This window comes from Poecilia mexicana, unplaced genomic scaffold (genome assembly GCF_051168715.1).
Source record: "Poecilia mexicana isolate PSO_F unplaced genomic scaffold, ASM5116871v1 scaffold_3, whole genome shotgun sequence".
Lineage (NCBI taxonomy): Eukaryota > Metazoa > Chordata > Actinopteri > Cyprinodontiformes > Poeciliidae > Poecilia > Poecilia mexicana.
This window is the reverse complement of record NW_028263372.1, coordinates 24,067,891-24,092,061: the sequence shown is the minus strand read 5'-3', so window position 1 is coordinate 24,092,061 and position 24,171 is coordinate 24,067,891. Positions and strand designations below refer to the sequence as shown.

The 24,171-nt window shown below is 36.8% G+C and overlaps 1 protein-coding gene across 2 annotated transcripts in view; it reads left to right on the top strand.

The window, feature by feature from the left end:
• csmd1b (CUB and Sushi multiple domains 1b) overlaps positions 1–24,171 on the top strand; it is a 436,793-nt gene that overhangs the window by 292,648 nt on the left and 119,974 nt on the right. For both annotated transcript variants that reach the window (XM_088004350.1, XM_088004351.1), the window contains 7 exons: positions 486–674; positions 2,682–2,851; positions 10,561–10,717; positions 12,147–12,338; positions 18,008–18,134; positions 18,312–18,523; positions 20,191–20,382. In XM_088004350.1, the coding sequence (XP_087860476.1) occupies positions 486–674; positions 2,682–2,851; positions 10,561–10,717; positions 12,147–12,338; positions 18,008–18,134; positions 18,312–18,523; positions 20,191–20,382 (1,239 nt within the window). The remainder of the gene's footprint in view (positions 1–485; positions 675–2,681; positions 2,852–10,560; positions 10,718–12,146; positions 12,339–18,007; positions 18,135–18,311; positions 18,524–20,190; positions 20,383–24,171) is intronic.

Here is a 24,171-nt window from a genome sequence, read left to right as displayed (position 1 = left end):
CATTTAAATACGAAAACCTCTCCCATGCCCAAGGGGAGGGGGGTGATAGGGGAACGCGGACACACAGCGTTTTTGGCCATTCTTGGCAGTGCTCTACAATTTTCCACTCTGACAAAAACCTCTTGCCGATAGCCCTCAATCTCCATGCGCACGGCAGAACTAGGTGTCAATAGCTGTCGAAAATCCCACTTTTCGTCCTGTGCACATCAGTAAATTATAAAATACTTCTCTAAGTTTCTAAGTCATTTTTTTTTATAGAAGAGGTCATTTATGTTATGTCAAAACCAACTATTTGGTGTTTGATTAAAATTGTCATCTTTGTTAAAACGTCAGCAGACTTTATATTTATGACTGCTCCTCTTAACCAATGTAATCCATCAAATAAAGACTTATTCAATTTTCTTGAAGCCTTAGTGAGGTTAAATATATTCAACCTTTTTCCATTCGCTCCTCAGTCATATTATCTTTCTTGCCTGCATGTTCAGAGTACGACTTGGAGCCCTGTGAGGATCCCGGTGTGCCGGCATTCAGCAGGAGGATGGGATTTCGATTTGGAGTCGGCGACTCGCTTGCCTTCTCTTGTTTCCACGGCTACAGACTTGAGGGAGACAGTAAGATCACTTGTCTCGGAGGTGGCAGGAGAGTGTGGAGCAACACACTGCCACGGTGTATAGGTAAGGCGATGGAGACAAAACACAGACTTGTAATTTATTTGTGGAAGTTCTACACAAACACTGAGAGAACTTTTTAATACATTTTTTCCTTCTTTTCATAAACTTATATAAATTAAATTCACAAGCATAGGTATCATTTTCAGTTTATGCAGCAGTGAAGTGATATGGTCTTGTGTGATGGGTAGATGATGAGCTAAAAGTTTCAAATTGCCTCCTGTACTGCATGAATATGGAGGTAAAGTATCAGCATTTTCTGGGTTGTAAATTTGACAGTATTTTACTGCGAACACAGTGGTAATTTACTGTTATGTGACTGGTGGACTGTTGGTTTTATTTGCCAGGATTATTCTGTTAGCAGGTTGTAATTTGCTGGAATTTGATGGCTATCAGTGTTTCTCAGGATGCTGCTGGTAATTTATGAGAGTCTGGCTGGGGGCTGCTGGAAATTTCCGAGCCCCAGAGAGAGTGGACTGAAAATGCTATGATAGCATTATCTGTCAAGAGATCAGGTCTGACTAAGAGGAAGCGAAGTACCAGCAGCAACTGGCAACAACACAGCGTTCGTCTTTTGCTTTGTCCTTCTCCTTATTACTTTGCTGCTGTTTTGTCTTGTTCTCTGTATTTGGGCAGCTTTCTGGTAGATAATTAGAATATTGGATGTTTTAAAGGAGGAGTTAAATCTTCAGGTTTTTTTTTGCCACACCACCATCCTTGTTTAATTTTTTTCATATAGTTTCAAATAATGTTTCTATCTTCTTCTGAAATGATTTCTCCTTCTTTTCACTCTTACAAGCTTCTTTGCATCAACTTCTAATTCTTCTAATTCCCTCTATGTGGTTGTGATTTAACTTTAAAACTAATTTATGAGAAACAAAAGCTGTATACGAACTCTGTTCTTCTGTTGTAACAAAAGTGCTTTGTGTTTATATATATTCTTCACCAACTGCTTCACTTTTGGGTTTCTCATGACTTCCTTGTTCTTAGAGGTAACTGAAAACTTGTTAAACCTTTTCTATTTTCTGGTTTCCTCATTTACATAAGATAAAACTTTTTTTTTTTGCCACCCTTCCATAAATGTGAGATTTGTGAGGAGCACGGCCAATATTTTCCTTGTAAAAAGCTTCTCCCACCTGAGATGTGGACCTTTGCAGCTCCAATAGAATTACCATGGAGCTGCTGCCCTGGTTATTACTCACCTTTCCAGTCAGACTTGGTTGGTTTCCAATTATGCTAGCCTGGTAAAAACCAGCCTTGTGTTCTACATTTTGCTTTGTACAGAGAGTCTGGACCCTCAGCTATTGAGAAATGAGGCCTGGAATTTACTGAAGATTTAATTTGTACCCAATTGCTAATGTTTGACGACTGTAATGCGCCAGTTTGACCCTATGAGGCTTACTGGAGACAATTGTAGTTTTTGGACAATTTGTTGAACAGCTTAATGCTAGAACAGTTTTTGTAACGCTTAACCCTATTTTAAAATTCTTCACAATTTTATCCCTGATGTGCCTGGTGTGCATTAGTCTGATGCTGTTTAAACACTGCTGTTCACAGAACAGCTGTATTAATACTGAGGGGGAAAAAAAAGGATGGCACACAGGTGGACTCTATATACGCTGTCTGAAATCAATTGGTTGCACTAGATCTGATTTAGGGGTAGCTGAGTGATTACATATGCATTTCAAATTTGTAGTTGTGCAAATGTAATTGGACTGTGCCAATTTCTTTCCCCAATTAAAATTATGCATCAGTATGAGTTGGTAATTGCAAACAATACATTGAAGTTTGTTACTGGAACATAACATATCCCAGGAAGAGGTGCAAGTACATTTTAAAGGCACTGTATCCTTGATATGCATTATACACTAATCATTCTTTTTCATGTGGAAGTGAGATATGCATGGACAATGATGGATAATTATACAGAATTGATGCAATTTCTTTCTTTTTTTTCTTTTTCTTTTTTTTTAACCCACACTGTTTCCTCTTTGCTTTTCTTCCCTGCTGCAGCCGAGTGTGGAGCTTCCACGCTAGGACCAGAAGGTGTTCTACTCTCTCCAAATTTTCCCTCCAGCTACGATAACAACCATGAGTGCATCTACCGCATCACTACTGAAAAGGGCAAAGGAATCAGGCTGAAAGCTGAGCGCTTCTCTTTGCAAGATGGAGACTATCTAAAGGTATGCTTAGTCTTTCTCCCTCTCCTCCTCTCTTGCTCTCTCTAGCTCTCTGTTTGTCTCTTACAAACACCCAGACACGTGTGTCAGTATGAACTTCCCCCAGGTGGAAAATCCATAAATGTTTAATTTATTTAGGGATCTATGCCCACACATGCACACACAAACGGTGAATGTGCAAGATTATATCATCCAGATGCGTGTTCTTGCAGTATAATATGAAATATAAGCTTTTTTCCTGTTCAGTTTATGCTTCAGCATAACTGTTGTGTGATTAGCTAGTGTAAAATTAAAGAATATTTCATATGGTAGTTGCCTAGTGTGCATGACATGACACTCAGACAAGCGAGGACAAATCAGATATTTTTGGCAGGTTGTAAACATCTATGGATTATGCAGTAAAACTCTATTTTCATTAGTGCATTAATGAGCATATTCCAGCCATGTGAACCTATGCTTACAGGAACTGTGTAAAAAAACAAGGCTGGAAGTAAAACACATATTGCAGTAAGGGCTTTGAATTCCTAGAGCAGTATTATATCTAAATTGTATTATCAAGGTTTGCTCTACCTTTTAAATGTATTGAATATTTGTGTGCAGAGCAATAAACATTCCTGCTGGGGGTTATTAACAATGTTCTCTATTAGTGTTGATAGTTGTGCTTCTGCAGAAGCTGAAAGGGAACAAATCAGCCTCCTCTAACTCTTGGGAGAATTACTGCTGTATTTGAGGGCTGGCCTTGGCTTTTATACACTTTCATTTGTTGCAGCTTGTGGTATCTGTAAGTAAAACGAGGAGCCATAACTCACAAGAATACCAAGCGATCGTATAAAAGGATCTTAAAGGTGTATTCACGATAAAACAAAAGTGTAACGTGTCTTGGGGTATAATCTCGGGAGGGCTGGGTGATGGGGGTAGTTAGATAGACTTTCTGGAAATTGTTTTAAAATATGATGTGTGTGTGAGAGTGTTTCTTACACATGAGGTGAGATTCAAGTAATTTTAACACCTGTTAAAGACCAACCTATCTATACATCAAAACCCCAGAGCTCTGTTTACAAAGATGCAAACACTTTACTGTGTTTACATCTAAAATTAAATACCTGTGACTGAACCATCTGCACTTATCATCAGACATCACAATTGTGTGGTGTGATCATAGTAGTGTGTTGTACAAGTTATTTATTTTGGCATTTAAGTACATTGTTGTGGTAAAAACAGTATGCAACGTTTCAAGTCTATGGTTAAGTCATTATAAAGTGACGATAATCTCTTTTTCGACCACATTCTAAATGATCAAAACAAAACTAAAATGCACAAAATTACCGATTCCAGCATGTTAAAATGTTTTAAAACTAAAGGCAAATTTTAAAAAGTCGCTTGCCAAAAATTCAGCATGCCATGGTTGAACATCTTGTATAGTTACTTTTAGTAGCAGTAACGCTGAGTAATTACTTTCTGGCATATTAACATTTGTTAATATGCTGCTGTCAAGGTCCTATCACAGCAGCTCAACTGTGTTAAGGTCTAAACTTTCATTGGGTTCTTGCCACGTATTGGTTCTTTTGTTTTTCACCTTTTCTGCTGCACACTTTCTGGTCTACTTGGACTCATTTTTACGGTTAATATAGGTGTTTATGTTTCAAACCAGCAAACTGACAAACACCTTACTTTGTATTTGTGTTCTTACTTGGTAATAACCGTGTAATGAAATACATTTTACTAACAACACCTAACTGCCACTTTTCATCTTCAATCCCTAAATCAGTCTTGATTCAGTCTTGACAGAGTCTTATGTTGTTTTTATTCACAATGTGCCTTAGCACTATGAGTGAGGGCCTGGTTAGTTGGTATGTGGTGAGAGTTTGTTGTTAGTCTTAGGCTGAGAGCATCAGTTGAGTGTGTCTGTGGTTAGGTTGTATTAGCAGAGTTCTCCCTGACTTTTAGAGCGGCTTAATGCCATTGTAAAAGCTGAAGATGTCCCCAGAGGAAAAGGTATAAGACAGAAATAAAAGTTAATAAAAAGAACAATTTCCTAGAGGAGAAGAAAGGGTGACACTGAGATGGTTAACAGACACAAATAAGCCTAAATGCTATCAATAACTTAGACATTTAAAGAAAACCATGACAAGAAACGTACAAATCTTCTCTCCACATATATGCCAAAACTCTCAGTTTATAACAATAGCACGTAGCATTCAGTTTGTACAAATTACTGCCGTAACAGTGGATTTATTATTTTTTTTAACATAAGTTAAAAAAAAAAATTGATATTGAAAAGTCAGATTAATACAAAGTTGCACTTTTAGGATTGTCTAATGAAAAAAACTATACATATCAGTGCCTAATTTAATGAATCCTGGTTAGTCATGTCATTCTTTACACATAATGCTAAAGTGTAACTTTTTTCCATAGTTTATTGTAAACATCTTTTTTTGCTTTTGGTTGTAATGCAAGGTCATAACTAAGCATCAGAGGAGAATTTGCCCAGCTTTCAGTTTTGATGGGATATTGCGTTTTTGAAGCTGTCTTACTGGATGTACAATGTATTGTTTTTTTAATGCCTTTTGCTCTGGCTGGATGAAGATATGTTTATAGATTATGCAGCTGTCTTTAGGTGCTGTCTACTCCTATTGCCTACACATACATATTTCATGAATCAAGACAAACATAGACTGCAAAGCAAAAAGCTGCCTCTTGAATTGTTAGCAGACTTCTCACTCTTACTCAAAAAATGTGGTTTTTAGTGTGATAAATAATTACATTTGTGATGAATGGAACAAAATATACAAACTGCAGTGATTCTGTAAGAATGCAAAATTTAACGAGGACACACTTTTTTCTTCTAGTTTAGTTAATTAGGGTGACCGTTGAGTGCCAATAACTTTCTAATGTTCTAAATTTAACTCAACATCATAAATTGATTCTACATATACAGGAACTGAAATTTCTTGTTTCAACCTGCCTAGTTTGAGCCATGGCCCATCGCCATTTAATGCCTCTGCCCACTTACCTGTCCTCTTGCCACCGTTAATGAAGATCCCAAGAGCTCCCAAAGAGCTGACGAGTGAATTGTTTAGAGTAAGTCTTTCATCTCGTCAAGCAAAAGTTAACAGTTTCACCTTACCTAAACTTACTCGTTGGGTTTTCTGACACAAGGCAGTATTTTTTATTAGTTTTTGTTGTAATTTGAAAAGTTCTTCCTTTTAACTGGTTCACATCTTATCTTTCTGTTTGAAAGGTAAGTTCAGTGTTAAATAGTTGGTATGTGATTCTATCACCGTTTTCTGTGGAGTCCCTCCAGGTTCTATTTTAGGACAGTCCTGTTTCTGATTTCCCCACTGTCTCGGTCAAACTTAAAAGCAGATTTAATAACGTGTCTTACCATATTTATCTATCTGTTTCTTTATTTAGTGGAATGTGGGTTGTAAAAAAAAAAAAAAGGTGGTCACAAATAAATTCTTTACTTGAGAAATATTCCTAAACTTAGAAGGTCAGTGAAAGTGCATGCACTAGAGATGACTACCTATACTTTTATTCCTTCTTGTTTAGATAATCACAACTACCTATTTACCTGTCTTAACAAAAAGCTTAATAATAAGTTAACTTTCTAAATGGCACAACAATCTGCATAAGGATGACTAACTGAGCTGACAAAAGACATCCTTGATTTGAGAGTTTCATCTTTGGGTGCTTTTAGAGTTCACTTCAAAATATTGCTGTTAACCTTCACGACTTTGCAAAGTCAAGTTCCTAATTACATTTTTGGCTTGTTAAGGAACTAAACATCAGTTGAGAAGTTCAGGTCAGCTAACCAGAGAATGCTGATTGTTCCTTAGAAGTGTTTTAAAGCGTCTGGAGATAGCTCCTTTAAAACAGCGACATGTGAATAATGGAATGTCCTTGTCTTATTTTTGAGTTGTATTGACAATTTTTATTCAAAAAGTGTTCTTAGAATTGTAATAAGTACTTTTATTCTGTGTGCTGCTTTTGATTTTCATCATTTAATTTTTTATCTTTATGCTATTGTTATATTCTACTCTGAAAAAGCTTGTTATGTTCCATTGTGAAAGACTTAGTGAAAAGTGTTGTATTAATGAAGTTTGGCTGACATACAAAACATGGTTCAATCTCTTTTTTTACCTTTTTTTGCAACAGTTTTTAATCTTTATGAGCACGTAATGGGAACAAACAAGTGTTAAAAAGATATATGCCTTGATTTTAACAAATAGAAATGTTATTAGCTTTGAAAAAAAATATCCAGTGGAATTGTGGAATTAAATTACATTCACTAAGATTTAGTTTTTATTAATTTATCTTTTAAACTAAGTTTCTGTTGTTATTTACCAGAACATATATGATGTTTTTTTTTTTCTTTCACTGGAAAATGACAGTTTAAAATAAAAACAGGGAAATCTTTATTTAGGCTAGCAATTAGCTTGGGGATCCTCAGGCTAGCAGTAATGCAGCTAACTCCCATCATCGCCGGCGAAAACGCTGAACACAGATCATTTGTTTGACAGCTCCAGACAAAAGCTTAAGGCAAAAACCTCCTTGAGCATATGAACCAGCTCATTAATTCTTCTTGCTATTGGCTAAGGTTTTAGCCTGACACCGTCAAAGAAATCGCTTACCCAGCTGAATTTAACCCAAAATGTCAACTAAGTTAATGTGGTCAATTACTCGACCGCATTAACTTGGATTTACTTGACCTCTGCAGAAAAATAAAAAGATAAGTTGAATGAAAAAAAAAACAACAAAAAAACTAAACAAGGATGTGGAGGAATTGTTACGAAAATAGCGGTGGCAGGAGAACATGCAAGGGGGGAGTCAGACAGACAGAGAGAGGAGGGGTGGCAGATGGTGACATGTTGATTTATGAGCTGCAGGGCTTTTCATTAACCATACTGAGTTTTATAGAAACAGGGGGAAGAAGAGAGAAAGAGCAACAGAGGAAAGCAAAATACAAAAATTGGGCAGGCACTGAGAGGGAAACCTGAGGGAGAGGAACGTGTAAGGGAAAATGAAATTTAGCAGAGTAAGGCTGCAGATACTGTCATGCCATTTCATACTGTCCTTCTCCATATTTGTGCTTTCCATCACCGCCGCACACTCAAACAGGCTGTATCTACATGCAGCGTTGTCTCCTCTGACTGGCAGCACTTGTAAAGATAGAACACTACATCACCTTTGCCCATTTCCTTGGCATTCCTGCCACCTGCAGACCTGTCACCATCCATCTGTGAAAATGTCACAGGCTGCCAAATATAAGCTTGAGCAGTTCAAGCACGAACAATTCACCTTTTCTTTAACAGCCTTGATATGGCAATAAACAGTGTTGCACAATGAAGTACTTAAAGCTTTAACATTTTCCACTAAAAGTTTCAAAACTAATTCCCCCAAAGTGCATTCAACATTATTTGCCAGCAAATCACCATTTTAATCGCTGAATGTTGATTTCAGATCTCAAATTTCCAAAAACATCCCTGATATTAATCGTCATGATTACTTTAGTGCATTAAAGACATTTTTAAAGAGAAAATAGAATATGTTCCTAAAAACATAGTAATACATTAGTTAATCAAAATTCACATTATTGTAAAAAATAAATAAATAAATAGGCCTCTGAAATACTTCTTGGCAGTGTTTGAGATTGTTACAGCTTCACTCTCTGGATCTTCTTGTTTTGCAATGCAAATGGTCTCCAGCTGGTGTGTTATTGCTGTTTTTATTATTGCAGTATCACAGGTGTATGGTTATATTCTAATCATTTGGACATAAGGATTTAGATTGTGGGGGGAAAGTGAAGCAGTAAAAAAATTGGTGATTTCATATTGTTTAGAAATGAAGTTGACATATAGCCAATCAACAAAGAGTAAACTGTTGGCAGAGCCACTGTATGTTGTTTTGGTCCAGGAATTACATTTTACTATGCTGTTTTTGGTTTTGATATATCATAAACAGTAATGTGCACCTTCACAAAACTTTACACACTGAGTTGTTGAACTGTGGATTTTAGAAATGATTTTCACAAAAACAAAACAAAAGAATACAAATAAAAACAGAAAAAAAATCACTTTTTACTACAGCTTTCGAGGTCTTTAATATTAAAATGTACTTTGAATTGGCTTTGCTGAAAATGTGCTATGTAAATAAAATTACCTTACCTCACCTTACTCTGTAGGGTATTCCACAGCCACTGGACATGAAATAAACTCTAAAGGTTTGCGGTGACCACAATAAATGCAGAGCACTGTCAAATGCTGGTTTTCATTAGGTCTTATGGCATGGGAGAGTTTCACAGAGTGCGTCAGAAGAAAGTGCCTGAGGGGATGTACAAACCTGTCTGTTAGATGCCAGATGCTGCATCATAGTATGTGGCATTAGTAGCCCTGGAGGTTTGCACAGTGTGACTTATCAAAGCCTGGTGTTTGTGCTCAAGGGAACCATCAGTATGGCAGGTCAGCAATTTTTTTGGGGGGGGATTGGCAACATATAGCGAGGAAACTTTGTAAGATGACTAGAGCCTGAATCATGAATAAAATTCCATGTTACTGTTTTCATGTGAAAGTTATTGTAGCAATGTAATTGGTTTGAAACCCTTTGAATAATGGTGTCCATTCTGAAGAAGCTCGTTGCTCAAATAAGTCTACACAAACTGAAACATTTCCATGTTGCTTATTAATTTTTATTAAGCAGCTGTTTTCTGCAAGAACACAACATCCACTTATAGACTATTGATGGAGTTTTAAAAACAATTTCAAAAATGATGAAGAAATAATTACAAAGACCCTAACAAACATTGCTCAGACTAGACCTTATAAAATTAAGCATTTTATAAATGAACAGTAATCATGTGATTGGTTTTAACGTAATTTAAAAAGTGAAATGTTAACATAAGTCAAATAAATTCATATACGACTCATGCGTCTTTATAATTTTGATTTAAGAAGTTACTCTGATAGCAGAATAATAATTGCATGGATTAGAATTGTTGAGCCTTGAACTTTCAAAAGTCTGAATTTGTTCCTTAACCCCAAATTCTTTTATCATCTGGTAGGTGTGCAGCCCAAATTACCCCCCTGTCAAAGACTAATGTGAAAGGCATGTAATCCAACTCCTTATGTTGTCAGTCATGCATTAAAATGCTGGTCAGGTACTTTGTTCTGCTTTAATTCTTTTGTTATGTCAAAGCTGGATGCTATAAATACCACAACTGGAGTCTAGAGAGAGCAAAGCTTTGTTCTCTTTTAAGGGGGTTTGTGGTGTTCTGATGAACTCACATATATGGAGGTAAATAAGTTGGCAAACAGACAACCTCAGACATTCTGTAAAAATACACTTTATGCTGTGAAAGTTAATGTTTTTGAAATTTCCATGAAATCTCAGTACCTTTGTTCCAAGCCAAGACTGATTTTATATCCTATAGTTAGAGAAAGGTCACAAGAACCTTTTCTTAGAGATATAGCACTGTTATTACTGCTAATGATCATTACTTAAAAACTAGTTGTTGAATGACATGTGTAGACTTGTGTAAGGTATTTTTCAGTTATCTTTTACTCTTACTTATTTTCACTGCAGCAAACAAACAGCCATGGAAGGTGCCTGGTAGATTTAACTTGCAGTGTGCTCTGATGCAAAGCTAAGCAAAATGACTCAAACTCATGTTTTATTAATGTGGCTCAACACCGTTACTGTGTTTTGATTGACAGGTGTATGATGGAGAGAATACCACATCCCGTCTTCTTGGCAACTTTACACTTGATGGAATGATGGGTCGTGTCATCAACAGTACGTCCAATCACTTATGGATGGAGTTCAACAGCAATGCCTCTGGAACGGATCAGGGCTTCCGCCTTACTTACACAAGTGAGTTAATCCCATGCTCTTGTCATGTTTTCCATAAATTAGGTGAAGCGCTATAATTTTTTTAAATTGACGTAACAGAAATAGGTTATGATTGACATGGTTTGCATTTTTGTTTTTCACATAAACAGTTTTTACACTTTTATTTCTCCACAAAAATACCCTTTCCTAAGCTCTTACGGGCTAATTTTTTGCATCTACAACCTTTTTTTTATTGAAATTCAGAAAGATAAGGTTGTTACGTTACCCTCTTCCTAGATCCTGCATCTCTTTTGTGTATCAGTCAAGTGAATTTTATGTTGATGACTAGACCTGGTCACATCCCCTACATGTTAATTTTAGGACATTGCATAGTTTTTCTTTTAATATAACAAGTAAACTGAGGCAAACGGTTGGTTTCCCGCTCTATTTCAGTTTTCTAATTTAACAGGCATTGAAAGAGGAAATTAGGACATAAATGCTTTAAACAGGCTCTCATTCTGGCTCACAAACACACACATACACACACTCATTTAAATGGCTTTAAAGAGAACCTGTTAAAAACTTCAGAGCAGCCGTTGTATAAGTCAAAGAGGCTATTAAAGGAGCATTTATCTGCGAGTCATTTAAAGAAGGTGAGGATGACACATCTGGAGTGGTGGAGCAGCTGAACGAGCGAGACAAACAAATGAGGGTAAATGGTATATGGATATTATAGGTGCTCTGTAAGTCAGTAAAACCATTAAACTACCCTCAATCTGTAAGACGTTATACTAAAAAAGGTGACATGTTCCTCAGAGTTTTTGCTTTTAACCGAGGAGATGGAGCATGGATAAGAGTGATTGATAGATTAGGGTTAAAACATACAGAAGGAGAGAGAAACAAGAAGGTTCATGAACATCTAATGTTAAAGGATGTCTTAATGTAGCAATAAGAAATGACTGAACATCTATACAAGACAATAACAAGAAAGGTTAACGGAAGTGAAATGCATCTGTTTAATGGATAAAGGAACAGATTGACATTTACCGACATCCTGCTCAAGCTCATGTAAATTTAAAGTAAAAGTTTCTTGTGTAAGAGTTTCCATTGAAGAGTTTGTTTGTGTCATTGCCTATTTGCATAACTGGTGAACAAAAGCTTTAAAAAAAAATCTAGTTTTGATTCATATCTTAGGCATTTTAGCTCTGTATAAATAGCTCGGAAAACAATCTTTGTCTTTGTGAGTTTTGGATGGGTGTGGGTGTGAACACTTCTGAGTACATTTAAATTTTGAAACGTTAAAAATGGGCATATAAGTAGAACACCGTAACATTTTTAAGCACTTTTAGTACTTCTGTTTCTCTCCAAGAATTTATGGTATTTAACAACAGATCAGTTGTTCTTTATGTGTGTCTCACTTCTCCCTCTTTTGTCCCTTTGCATATGTGTTTATTTTTCTTTTTTTTTTTAGGTTTTGATCTGGTTCGCTGTGAGGAGCCTGGAGTTCCCAGTTATGGGTATAAAACCCAGGACGATGGGCATTATGCCAATACGTTCGTCCTGTACTCCTGCAACCCAGGGTACACCCTGCATGGCAGCAGTACGCTTACCTGTCTGAGTGGTGATAGGCGTGTCTGGGACAAACCACTGCCTTCCTGTATCGGTTAGTATGCAAGCAAACGTGTAGATGTCATTGCATAAATAATTCAGTCCAACAAAAGTTTAATTTTTAACCTCTGGGCAGTTTTTTGTGTAGTTTAGCAATAAATGAAGTGAGGACGTTTGACAGTAACTAGATTCAGTTTGTAGGCTGCAGCACAATGACTCAAAGACAGTGAGTAGGCAAATATGTGAGTCAACACAGGCAAATACTTTGAAAAGAGCTTATGGGGACTGATTCAACACTGTGGCAAATATTTGTAATGGTACTACTACAACTCCTTTGCATAAAAATTGCTCTCTCTGCTTCATCTGTAAACACAAAGTTATCAGTTTTTTGACAATAAATGTTTCAGCAGTCAATATTTGGTCCCCTCTTGATGGTATAAAGTTAGCTCTCTTCCAAAGAAATGTCTGACAGTGTCATTGTATGGTGATGTTATTCTCAAGTAAAAACAAAATAATCTGACATCCAGAAAAAAAAAATACACAATGTGAAAATAAGTATATAATTTACATGCAGTCTACTAAACGTGACTTGATATTTGTTCATGGAATCCTTGTTGGTAATTAGACTTTTCTAGAAAAGTGTCTTGTAAAAGTTTTTAAACCTGATGAATTATTTCATATTTTGTTATACGATCACACATTTTTAATTGAGTTTTTTGTAATGCTGGTTTTGAATATGATGACCCAACACCAAGTAGTGCACAATTATGAAGTGGTAAGAAAATGGATACATGGCCGTCAATGTCTTTTAAGAAGTTTTGAATTTGGATATACAGTATCTTCAGGCCCCCTGAGTGAAAAAACTGAGAACCACCAGTATACCTACAAGTTGTTCAGGGTTTTACTCTCCAAATTTTACGCATATAGATTGAAACATTTTGCTATTTATTCTTTGTATAAAAAGCTCCACACAGCATGATTCTGTCGTGGTCAGGTTTTACAGCAGAGATGATATTTTAAGAGTATTGTGCAACGTTAGCTAACATGCTATTTTCCATGTAGGTCAGAAAGTAACATTCTGGGCTCATCTGGCTGTAACTGCAATGCCTCCAATATGGGTTTATGGTAAACTGCAGACAGAAAACATGCATCTCTAAAAAAAATTAACTTTTCACAAAATAATTTTAAAAAGTTATATTGTGCTTCTAAATGTAAATCCATGTTTAGTCAAAGTTGCTTGTTCTTCCTTAGCTTGATGGACAGACATATCTTGGCAGGTATAAATCTTATTACAAACAATGTTATTTGAAGTTTTGGCTGCAGAATATCCAGTTAGATCCCATGTCACTGACTAATTGCCATTTCTGTCCAGCATTTTGTAAATTGAATTCGGTTTCTAACAGATTTTTTAGTCCCTCAAGTAAAGTACTAGCAAAAATGTGTGTCTGCTTTGTCCAGAAGTACTTTTACTTTTTGCATTTTTGTAGAAAAACAATTTTCTGGAAGAATGTCTGCCATACCAGATAGATGCAGGGACATTGCACAAAGAAAACCTTGTGCCAATACACCTGTGCTTTGTGGGGTGGGACCCAGCCTGATACAGTTGCTAATGGCAACAAGAAGAATGTGCATCTGTTTATGAGTGAACTGAATGCATTTGGATGACAATGGATTTTGGCTTTTTATGGAATGTGATTAAAACTGTTTTTCTCACTCAGTTATCGTTAATTTCAGGTGCTTTATCCCTGTCTTACTTTAGCTAATCCAACAACCAATACTTAATGGCTTAACCTGGAATAATCTATTGCCTTAGCTCCCACTCCATTGTTCTGTTTGTTTTGCCTCCTGTCTGACTGTTTCCATCTATGTCTGTCTTATTGTCTCCCACATCTGAGCATATTAGCATAGAGATCATGAAATGGCCTTGCCCCAGGCTCTTGCTCTGCTGCCTCTCTCTTTTTATCGCCTACATGTAGTCAACAGACTCTTTTACGTTTGTTGGCCTCTTTTCTACCATGGTTGTTTGCCCCTGTTTATAGCTCATCCGATCTTCTCTACAAACCGGTCAGGTGTGACACCATGACCATTTTCAAGTGAAGATTTCATTGATATTGAGTGATTGTTAGATGGCTGGGTCAGAGAATCTCCAATATTTCTTTGGCCTCTGAGGTGTTTGCGATCTGCAGTGGTTCACACCAACAAACAAACAAGGTCCGCTGTAGCTCACATTGCTGAAGAAGTTAATCTAGACGGAGCTGCATAGCTGCAGACCAGTTAGTGTGAACATGTCCACCACCAAAAGCGACCTGGATCATGGAATAGAATAAAATCTTTTTATGAAACCTTTACTCCCTGATGGGCAAGGGTGTAGGAACGAGTCTGTCATTGGGGGGGACGCATATCGGAAACCTGACAGATGAGTAAATAGCTTGAGCAGAAATGTCAAACAATTATGTCATCAACACATCAGCAACGCGTTACTCTAATCTGACCCTTGTTTCAATAACAAGTATTCTAACACGTTACTATTTACAATCCAATAATCAGATTAAAGTTATGCAGTATAATGACTGTCATTCCAGGATGAACACTCACTTTAGCATTTGCCTCACAACTAGCAAGCTAAAAACTCTGGTAGCACAGAGCCGACCAGATTCTGATGTATCTTATTGGTCAAAATGCATTGATATAAATTGACTGGTAATTGAACTGGTTCTACTTATTTCTAAAACCAAAGTAGAAAACATCTCCTAAAATAAGACACAACAGTTTTAAACTCAATACAGCAGTTTGACCAACAAAAATAAAATCTAAAAAATCAAGTTTTGTTCTTCTTGAACATCTCTCTACATCAGTGCAACAGTTTGATCTACAAAATAAACAAAAATTATACTTTTCACGTCTAACAGACACCTTAGCTCCTCACTGTTAACTCAGTCTCACTTTCCAGCCCTGCATTCAGTAACTTACCAAAGATTCATGAAAAACACTGAGGCAAAAAGACTAAATGTTTTTTTTCTCCTGTCATTTTCAGCCGCAAACATTTAACTAAAATATCTACGGATATGTGTTTCTGTCTCTGCCTCCCTCTGACTCTCTGCAGCCTGATGTTCCTGCATGGATTCATGGATTTACAACAGACACTACAGTAATGTACAGTGTCAGAATGTGAACTAAATATAAAAAGTATGTTTTATCATACAGAATGAGAATTTAAACTTAATTTTCAGATGTATACATTATTATACATCTCAACTCTATTTACTGTGTAGCAAAAATTTTCACTAATTTATTTTTAAACCTCTCCTCAAGCACTTTTCTTATTATCTTCTAACCATTAACCTTATGGTGTGGAAATAATGAAAAAATATTGAAACGTTGAAAGAAATCAACGTGACATCAGTCTCCTCCTGTTCTCCTTTCTGGTTCTATTATAATTAATATAATTTTTATATCTTCACACCCTGAAACGCCAACTGGCTCTCCTATGTCTTCCCTGACCTGCTCCTCTCATAATAAAATAGTTTATTTAAAAATTAAAAAGAGTTAATACATATTTCAATAAACTAAATGAAGACCTCACCAGAGCTTCTTCACCTTTCTTCAACATCATTCTAGCACTGCTGTTCTCCTAAATATATAATATAATATAATATAATATAATATAATATAATATAATATAATATATAAACACATGTTAAGTGGTTAAGTATGATCAGGTGTTGCTCAGTTTAAATAATAAAAAGGCTCATTTTCCTGCTGTTTCAGTCTAAATCATTGTGACTAGACTAGCTAACTGTTAAAGTTAGTGGTAAAATTTTGGACATGTGACTATTCCAGAATTTAAACAGCTAAACCAAAAAGATTTAGTTCTATATATGAAAGTAAACTGACAATAAGATGTTATAAACGAGCGATATTTATGGCAACATTCCTGACAGACAGTTTACCTCCTTCAAACGGAGTTTCTCTGCTGCTGTCTTTACTCTGAGCCGTTCAGAGGGGGGAGGGGGAGGAAGCGCTCTGCTAAATGCGCTGTTATGCGCCTTCAAAATAAAAGCACGCGAGTGGAAGATTTTAAAATTCTTCGCAACTGCAGTGAAATTATTGGGGGGGACGAATGTGGCTCTCTCCAATATTGGGGGGGACATGTCCCCCGCGTCCCCCCCGCTTCCTACGCCCATGCTGATGGGTGTAGTCTTTTTCAGCAAGATAATGCCACAAAGTAAAGAATAATTCAGAAATCTTTTGAAGAGCACATCAAAGAGTACGAGCTATTGACTTTATCTCCAAACTCAGATCTCAGTTCAGTAGAGCATCTGGAGGAACATATCTTGTCAATTGAGGCTCACAACTCACAGGACTTAAAAGATGGGGCCAACATCTGGTTCCAAAACACCAAAACACACTTTCAGGGGTTTCATTAAGTCAGTGCTTCAAAGTGTCAGGGCATCTACAGACACCAGTAGATGTGCATGCGGATGTGGTCGCTAACTCTTTCAAAATTTGATTTTTCAGTATCATCTGTAGATATCTGTACTTTTCCGTTTTTTATGATAACCATCGTAACTGTTGTGTATTTAATCAACAGTGACTGAGACAAAAACATATCTGAGTGACAGGATTCTATTCAGTGTGTTGCTTTTTTGTCCTTCTGTGTCCTTGTTTTGATTTGCACATTTGACTGTGTATCTATTTACATCCTGCCCAAGGTAATCCAATGAAAGTAGGTTGTCATGGTGTTGTAGGTCATAGGGCAGTAAGATGCAAGTACACAGAACACAGATACATGAAGCCTGCTCTGTACTAAACGGTTTTCTTATCAGCAGGGATCTGCTGGCTCAATGAGCCACCAAGGATTCTGTGAACAATCACTATGATTTTGAATCTGCCTGCAGCCTTCCTGTATCTTCCCCCTTGCCTTTAGACTAAAAATAACCAAAGAATAAGATAAGACTCATGTCTCTCACTTGTGCTTGAAGCAGCATTTTTTTCCCTGATTTGTAAACAATATGGAATAATTCTTATGGGACGACAGGCCTCAACATTTTTCACTAACCTTGAAATACAAAACCAAGGTGGATCTAATGAATTAAGCATTTTAAAAAAAATCTGATTACAATGTAATTCATTAAAATATGAACAGCCTGTTGTCAGTAAGGGATGGACATGATCAACAAAAGTAGTAAAGTATGCTGTTTTCTGTTTTGGGGCTGACAGAAGTGGCCCCACTATGGTTGGGCTGTAAAAATGTGTTTCTTGTTGTCTTTCTCTCAACTCAAGCCAGTCTGCTCGCTCAACTTTGACCTCTGACATATACAAGGAACTTTCTTCCACATAACCACCCTTAACTGGATATTTCTTGGTTTTGGACCGTTCTCTGTAAACTTTTCATGATGGTTGCACATGAAAATCTCAGTGGATCGGCAGTCTCTGAAACCACTCAAACCAGATCAAAGTTAACGTTCTTTTCATTACGATGTTCTTTTTTATCCTTAGAAATTGTCTTCACTGTATCCAGATGCCTACATTTTCTTGCTAAATGAGTTGCTAGCATGTGATTGGCTTATTTGCTGTTTGAGTTTGCAAATTTTCTATCCAATTCTGACAAATGGCAAACACACTTGACACAGTTGTATTTTTCCGCTACTAAAGTATTGTTTATCTGCTTTACTTTAGGAATTTCTAGTTCAAAAACAATCTTTCTTTGTGCTGTTCTTGTAGCGGAGTGTGGAGGTCACATAACTGGAGCAGTGTCTGGACGGATTCTTTCCCCTGGATACCCGGCTCCATATGACAACAACCTCCACTGTACCTGGACTATAGAGGCAGACACAGGCAAGACCATCAGGTGAATATAAAGCAGTTGTGTATGCTGTATCGCTCATCCTCATGCACAATTAAAACTAAAATTGAGGAAACTTGAAATAAAAAAAGCTGCTGACAGGTATGCGAACTCACATGCCTGCCAGGAGTGTTCTTAATTTCATTTTTGTTGAAATACTTTTTCCTCTTTGTGTTTTCTCAGCCTCCACTTCATTGTCTTTGACACTGAGGTCGGCCACGATATTCTGAGAGTTTGGGACGGTCCATCTGGCTCCTCAGACGGTGGGATCCTGTTGAAAGAGTGGTCTGGCCCAGCCTTGCCTGAAGATAGCCACTCGACTTTCAACATCCTCACTCTACAGTTTGATGCTGATTATTTTATCAGCAAACAAGGATTTTCTATACAGTTCTCTAGTAAGAAGCTTACATTAAGGTTGGACTCATCAAAATATGGCCTTGAATTCAACTGAAAATGTATCATGATCTGGTGAAATCACCGGTGTTTACCATCTGCTCGAATTGATGGCCTATATCTCTTCTCCATAAAGAAAAACCAATTACTGACTTAACAATTACATTACCTAATTAGCAAACTCAAGCAGCTTTAGGTTATCTTACAAGCCCCATTTACATTAGAAATATAATAGTTAATATAGCACTAATACAATATATAATAGGATTTCTGGAAAACCTCCAGCTAGAGAACCAAATGAGACACTTAATGTATCACCAGGAGACCCAGGCATGTTAAGTAGACTACTGAGGGGAGCCCCCAGAGACCTGCGGTTCAATTTTGGATAGAACACATCCTTCTTAAAGCAAACTATGCTTTCAAATAAAGGAACTAGAAGATTTATTTTAGTATTCTGTAGAGTTTTTTGGTGAATCTGACACTTACCAGGTTTGGTGTGTGGTAAACTCCTGTAGTCTCACATACATTTCCGTTGGCCGGCACAACTTTGCTTAGTCTTTGTAAGCCTCTGTGTCATTTATTGTGAACAGTACTCTGATGCACAAGGCTGTCATTTGTAAAACACGGCATGAATATTTACACTCAGTACGTTTTATCTCTTGTTCCCCTCTGCGTTCCCCACATCCACCGCAAATTTAAAACAATAAATATTTACACACCCTGACATGGTAATCAAAGGACTGCTATTCCATTACTATGGTAATGATTCCTTATATTTACCTCCATGTTGATTTACTAAAGCATTGCACTTATTTAAATAGGCAAAGGTTTTTGGATTCAATTAATATTACAACCGACCTTCCCTACAATTTTGTCCTGTCTTGTCTTCTGTGTACTATGATCATTAAACTGATGAAAGAAGTAAACTAGTGCAACTTGGATATACATTTTAAGATTTATTAAATAATTTTCAAGATGTAGGTTTGAATAAAGCAAAACAAGTTACTATTTGTGCAGTGATGGTGGATTGATATTGTTTTTTTTTTTTTGTAATCAATCCATGCTATTTTACTTGTTAGGTCTTCAAATAATCTAGCCTGTGATAATACTGCAGTGTTACATAACATACTCTCTGGGGTTTGCATTTGCCCAAAAAGTCAATTTCTTGTGAAAGCTTTGCAACATAAGAATACGTTTGACTGATATTTAGCAAATGATTGTAATAATAGACAACAAAGGGTAAGTAACTTATTGAAGGATATAAAATTTACATCAAATTATGGTGTTAGTTTGTAGACATAGACTGCCACAAGAGTATTTCTGGATGATTATTGGTCTGAAACAAAATTTGAATGGGAAAAAATTCAAAAATCCATAAAAATGATGTCTTAAATCAATTCTAACTCCATCTTTTTATATCTTCAAAAATTTTGGCCAAGTATTGCATCACATAAGTTAATTAGCGTAACCAACATATTATTCAGCTGATGGTAATTGAATATAAGCTGAATAAACTTTATTTGGGAAATAAACATTTCCAAAATACATTTCATGTCATTTTCATACAAATACTTGATGAAAGCTACATCATGCAAATAATGTAGGTAAAATTTGATGAGAATATGCCAGGTACCAATATTTATTATTATCTTTTTTTTTTAATTTGCAGCCACAACAGCGACATCCTGCAATGACCCGGGTATCCCCGTAAACGGTTCTCGATACGGAGACAGTAAAGAGCCCGGTGACAGCATGACCTTCCAGTGTGACCCCGGCTATCAGCTGCAAGGCCAAGACACCATCACATGTGTACGAATGGATAACAGGTTCTACTGGCAGCCGGATCCACCAACCTGCATGGGTAAGTCTAAAGCATACTGCAGATTATTACCCTAACTGACTTCATGAACATTCAAGATTAAAGAGTACTGCAATTATATCACAGATATGTGTAAAATTCATTCACACCAAGCAGAGAATTTCTTCTCTAGACAAGAAGGGAAGAAAGTTATGTGGGGAAAAAAAGTTCCTATTTTCTCCCTTCTTTTCTTTTTTTAATAACTGCATTTTTGATAATCAGAAACTTGAATATCAAAAACAAAGATAATCGGAATCAATACAGAATGCATCTTTCAAATTAATTAATTTAATTTATTAGGTGAAAAGCTATTTAAATGTAGTAAGTAGGAACATTGTGGTTAACTGAGTCTTTTCCAGTGCTTTGGAGGAATTTCAGCTCATCCTAATCAGAAACAGTCTGTTGAAAGATCCCAGCAGAGATTTATTTAGATTTAAATCTTAACTTTGATTAGGCCACTCCAAATTCCAGTACAATGACTATGTTCCCAAAAGTCTTGGAGAGCATCTAATTTTCATTTTGACTTTGGCACTCATGGATTCCATTTTTCTCCATTTTTTCTTTATTGTTTAAACATTAACACTGAACCTAGTGGAAGGCGTGGGAGCTGTAGTTTTCCAGGAGTTTTCTGGGCTATTATGTCACCTCCTAAATAAGTGATTGAACTAATTTTGAGGTCATTTTTGAAGGCAGACCACTCATGGGAGGGTTCACTACTGTTCCATGTCTTCATTTGTGGATAACAGCACTCATTGTCGTTTGAAGGAGTCCTAAATCCTTAAGAATAGCTGTAACCAGAATATAGATTATTTTCTTTGTTTCTCATATGTTCTTTAAATTCTTTTGCTTGGGGTGTGATTTGTCGCTTTTTGAGCCCTTATGCTGGGCTTCATGCTGTCAGACAGATTCTATTTTACATGCTTATTTAATTTTTGCCTAGGTGGGAGAGGGAATCACAGACAAAATCCTAATTTTTGTTTACTCAGGCTGCTTTGTCTGATTTTAAAATTTATATGGCAATGTGAAAAATGCAGGACGTTAAAAGGGGGTAAATACTTTGTCAGGAGTGTAGCAAAACCTTACAAAATTACAGACAAAACATTCATTTTAAGATGGACCTGAGTCTATGAAGTGTAACTACTGTTAAAATAAGATTAAGTGACTGATATTTACAAACTTAAATGCAAAAAGGCATAAAAATGCACAGTTGTTTGATCATGTTAATATGCCATTGTTGAACTCCACAATATGTTTTGGCAGAGTGGAAATATTTACAACTTTCTAATTTAATGACATATAAAATAACTACAGCTAAACTCCTGTAAGAGGTGAGCAACAAGCAACCTGTGGAATGATGCTGTTGCACATACCGGTTGTTCTTAATTTAGAAATACATTGTCCTCTACCAGACTGGCAGGAGATTAAACCACCCAAGGGAAAGGTAAGAAGAATCTTTGACAATACTGAGAGCTTTCTTCTTAAATCTATCCTCTGAAATGGTCTCCAAAGACAGGATTGAGCCTTCAGTGACTCCCTCTGCCCTTGTCACCACACTTTGTAGAGGCTTTCTGTCATTAGCGCTGCGGTTGCAACACCAAGAAGTGATGTAGGCTGTCACAATGAATAGCACCCCAGTGAAAGGTGGTGAAGGGGCACGGAAATGCCTCCACCGCTGAAACTTCTTGACAAAATGTCTAGAGTTCAAACATCAGGTGAAAACTTTCATACTGCCATTAAAAAGATCAACAGCTCATATTTTTGTATCAGAACCGTAAAAAAATCTCCTTTTTCCTTTCTTAGTTGTTATTACCACCTTGCTGCTTTTGTGAAGCCCACTGAGCTCCAACATCCCCGCTCTACACTTTATACACAGGATTCTGCGGCAGTTTGTTTATCCAGTTCGATGTTTTAGTGTCTTACACCCCCTACAGCTTTTCCTAACACATTTGAGTTTATTGGAAAGAGATTAACTCAACTAGAGATAAGAAATCTTAGCTTCAAAAACGTAGGACAAGCTGAGCTTGAGCTTAAAGCTAGAGCTTAAGACACATGTGTGCATGATTTTCCAGCATGCGCACATGTTGGGAAAAAAACAAACATGTATGTAAAAGACAAGATGAATTCACACGCACGCACGCGCGCACACACACACACACACACACACACATGTTTGTGTTGCTATCTTTGTGGGGACTTTCCATTGACTTCCATTCATTTCTACACCCTAAACCTTACCTTTACCCTTTTCCTAACCCTATCCATCATATCCCTAACCCTATCCCTAACCAAAACTCAATTCATACCTTAGTCCTAACTCTGACCCCTGACCCAAAAACAGGGTTTCCCCTTGTGGGGACCAGGTTCCGGTCCCCACAAGGAGCAATTGGTCCCCACAACGTAGTATATGTCAGGAAAATCGTCCCCACAAGGTATTACAAACAAACGCGCGCACACACACATGCACGCACGCACACACACACACACACGCACGCACACACACACACACACACATATATATATATATATATATATATATATATATATATATATATATATATATATATATATATATATATAAGCAAAATGCTTTTTTGTAGGTTTCATAACTTGCTGCTGCACTGAGCTCACTTTTTATGCCAATGCAATCAGAGTAGGTAAATGCTAAGTCAACAGTGATTACCATAAATGTCCTGACCTTCTAAATTTTTTATCATTCAAAGTCAAGAGGGAAGTATGACATCATCCATAGTTAAGAATGCATCATGAGATGAGTAGCATCAGTAAGCCTGTTAAATGACCTGATCACCTGAGTCCTTGTAGCAAGGCAATATGCAGATTGTCTTATATCGCTCAGCCTCCTTTGCTTTTTTTTTCTTTTTGAGCTGGCGCACTAAGGGAAAGTCCTCTGGCACCACCAATGGAACAAGAGTTTGCTTTATAACCTAGTAAAACAGAATGTGTCGGTTCAGAATGTGAACTAAATCTAAATTCATCTTTACTGCATCACTTGCCTTCATCGTCATCTCAGAAGGTTGAGTGCTTTCGTTTTGATTTCTCATAATTAGACGCATTACAAACTCCTAAAGGGGTAGCACTATATAAATGTAACCTTTTTTTTTTAATAGTTTTATACCATGTTCTAATGTTATTCCCTCTTCAACAAACATATGTGGAGTGTAAACAAAGGGCCATCTATTTACCCAGAGCTCTTCCTTGGAGCTGCATTCTCCTGTCGAGTTTCTGCCTCGCAGGGCCTCTCCCTCCACTTGCCTTCTCAGCTCCTCCAGACTAGCGGATTCAACAATTAGCAAACCCCTAGTGGAACCGCACATGTGCTGACTCTATTTTACGATCCACTTCTCAGTTCAGCGCTGATAAGAACATTGAATGGTGTAAAGAGAAGCATTACGTGCTGAAGGAGGAGCGTAGGAAAGAGTATGAGCTTCTTAAAGAAACAGAGACCAATTTCAATGTATTAAATTACAAAGTCAAATTTCCTTTTAAGTCATGTTTTACATATACATTTTTATAACAATTGAAGGTAAACATGGTTACATGATTGTGCTATAAAATGGCACTATGTGCCCAGAAAAATACACATTATTGCCTCTTCAAGCTCAGTTCTCCAATGTAGACTGTTTTTGTGCTGGTATTCAGTCTGTCAGCAATTTGCAACTGTTAATACCCTTGTTTACCACTATTTCAATGATGATTATTTGTTTACACACGCCTGCCATCATGAAGACTCCTCGGCATGTTATAAACTTCTATTTCACATTAATAAATTGCTGC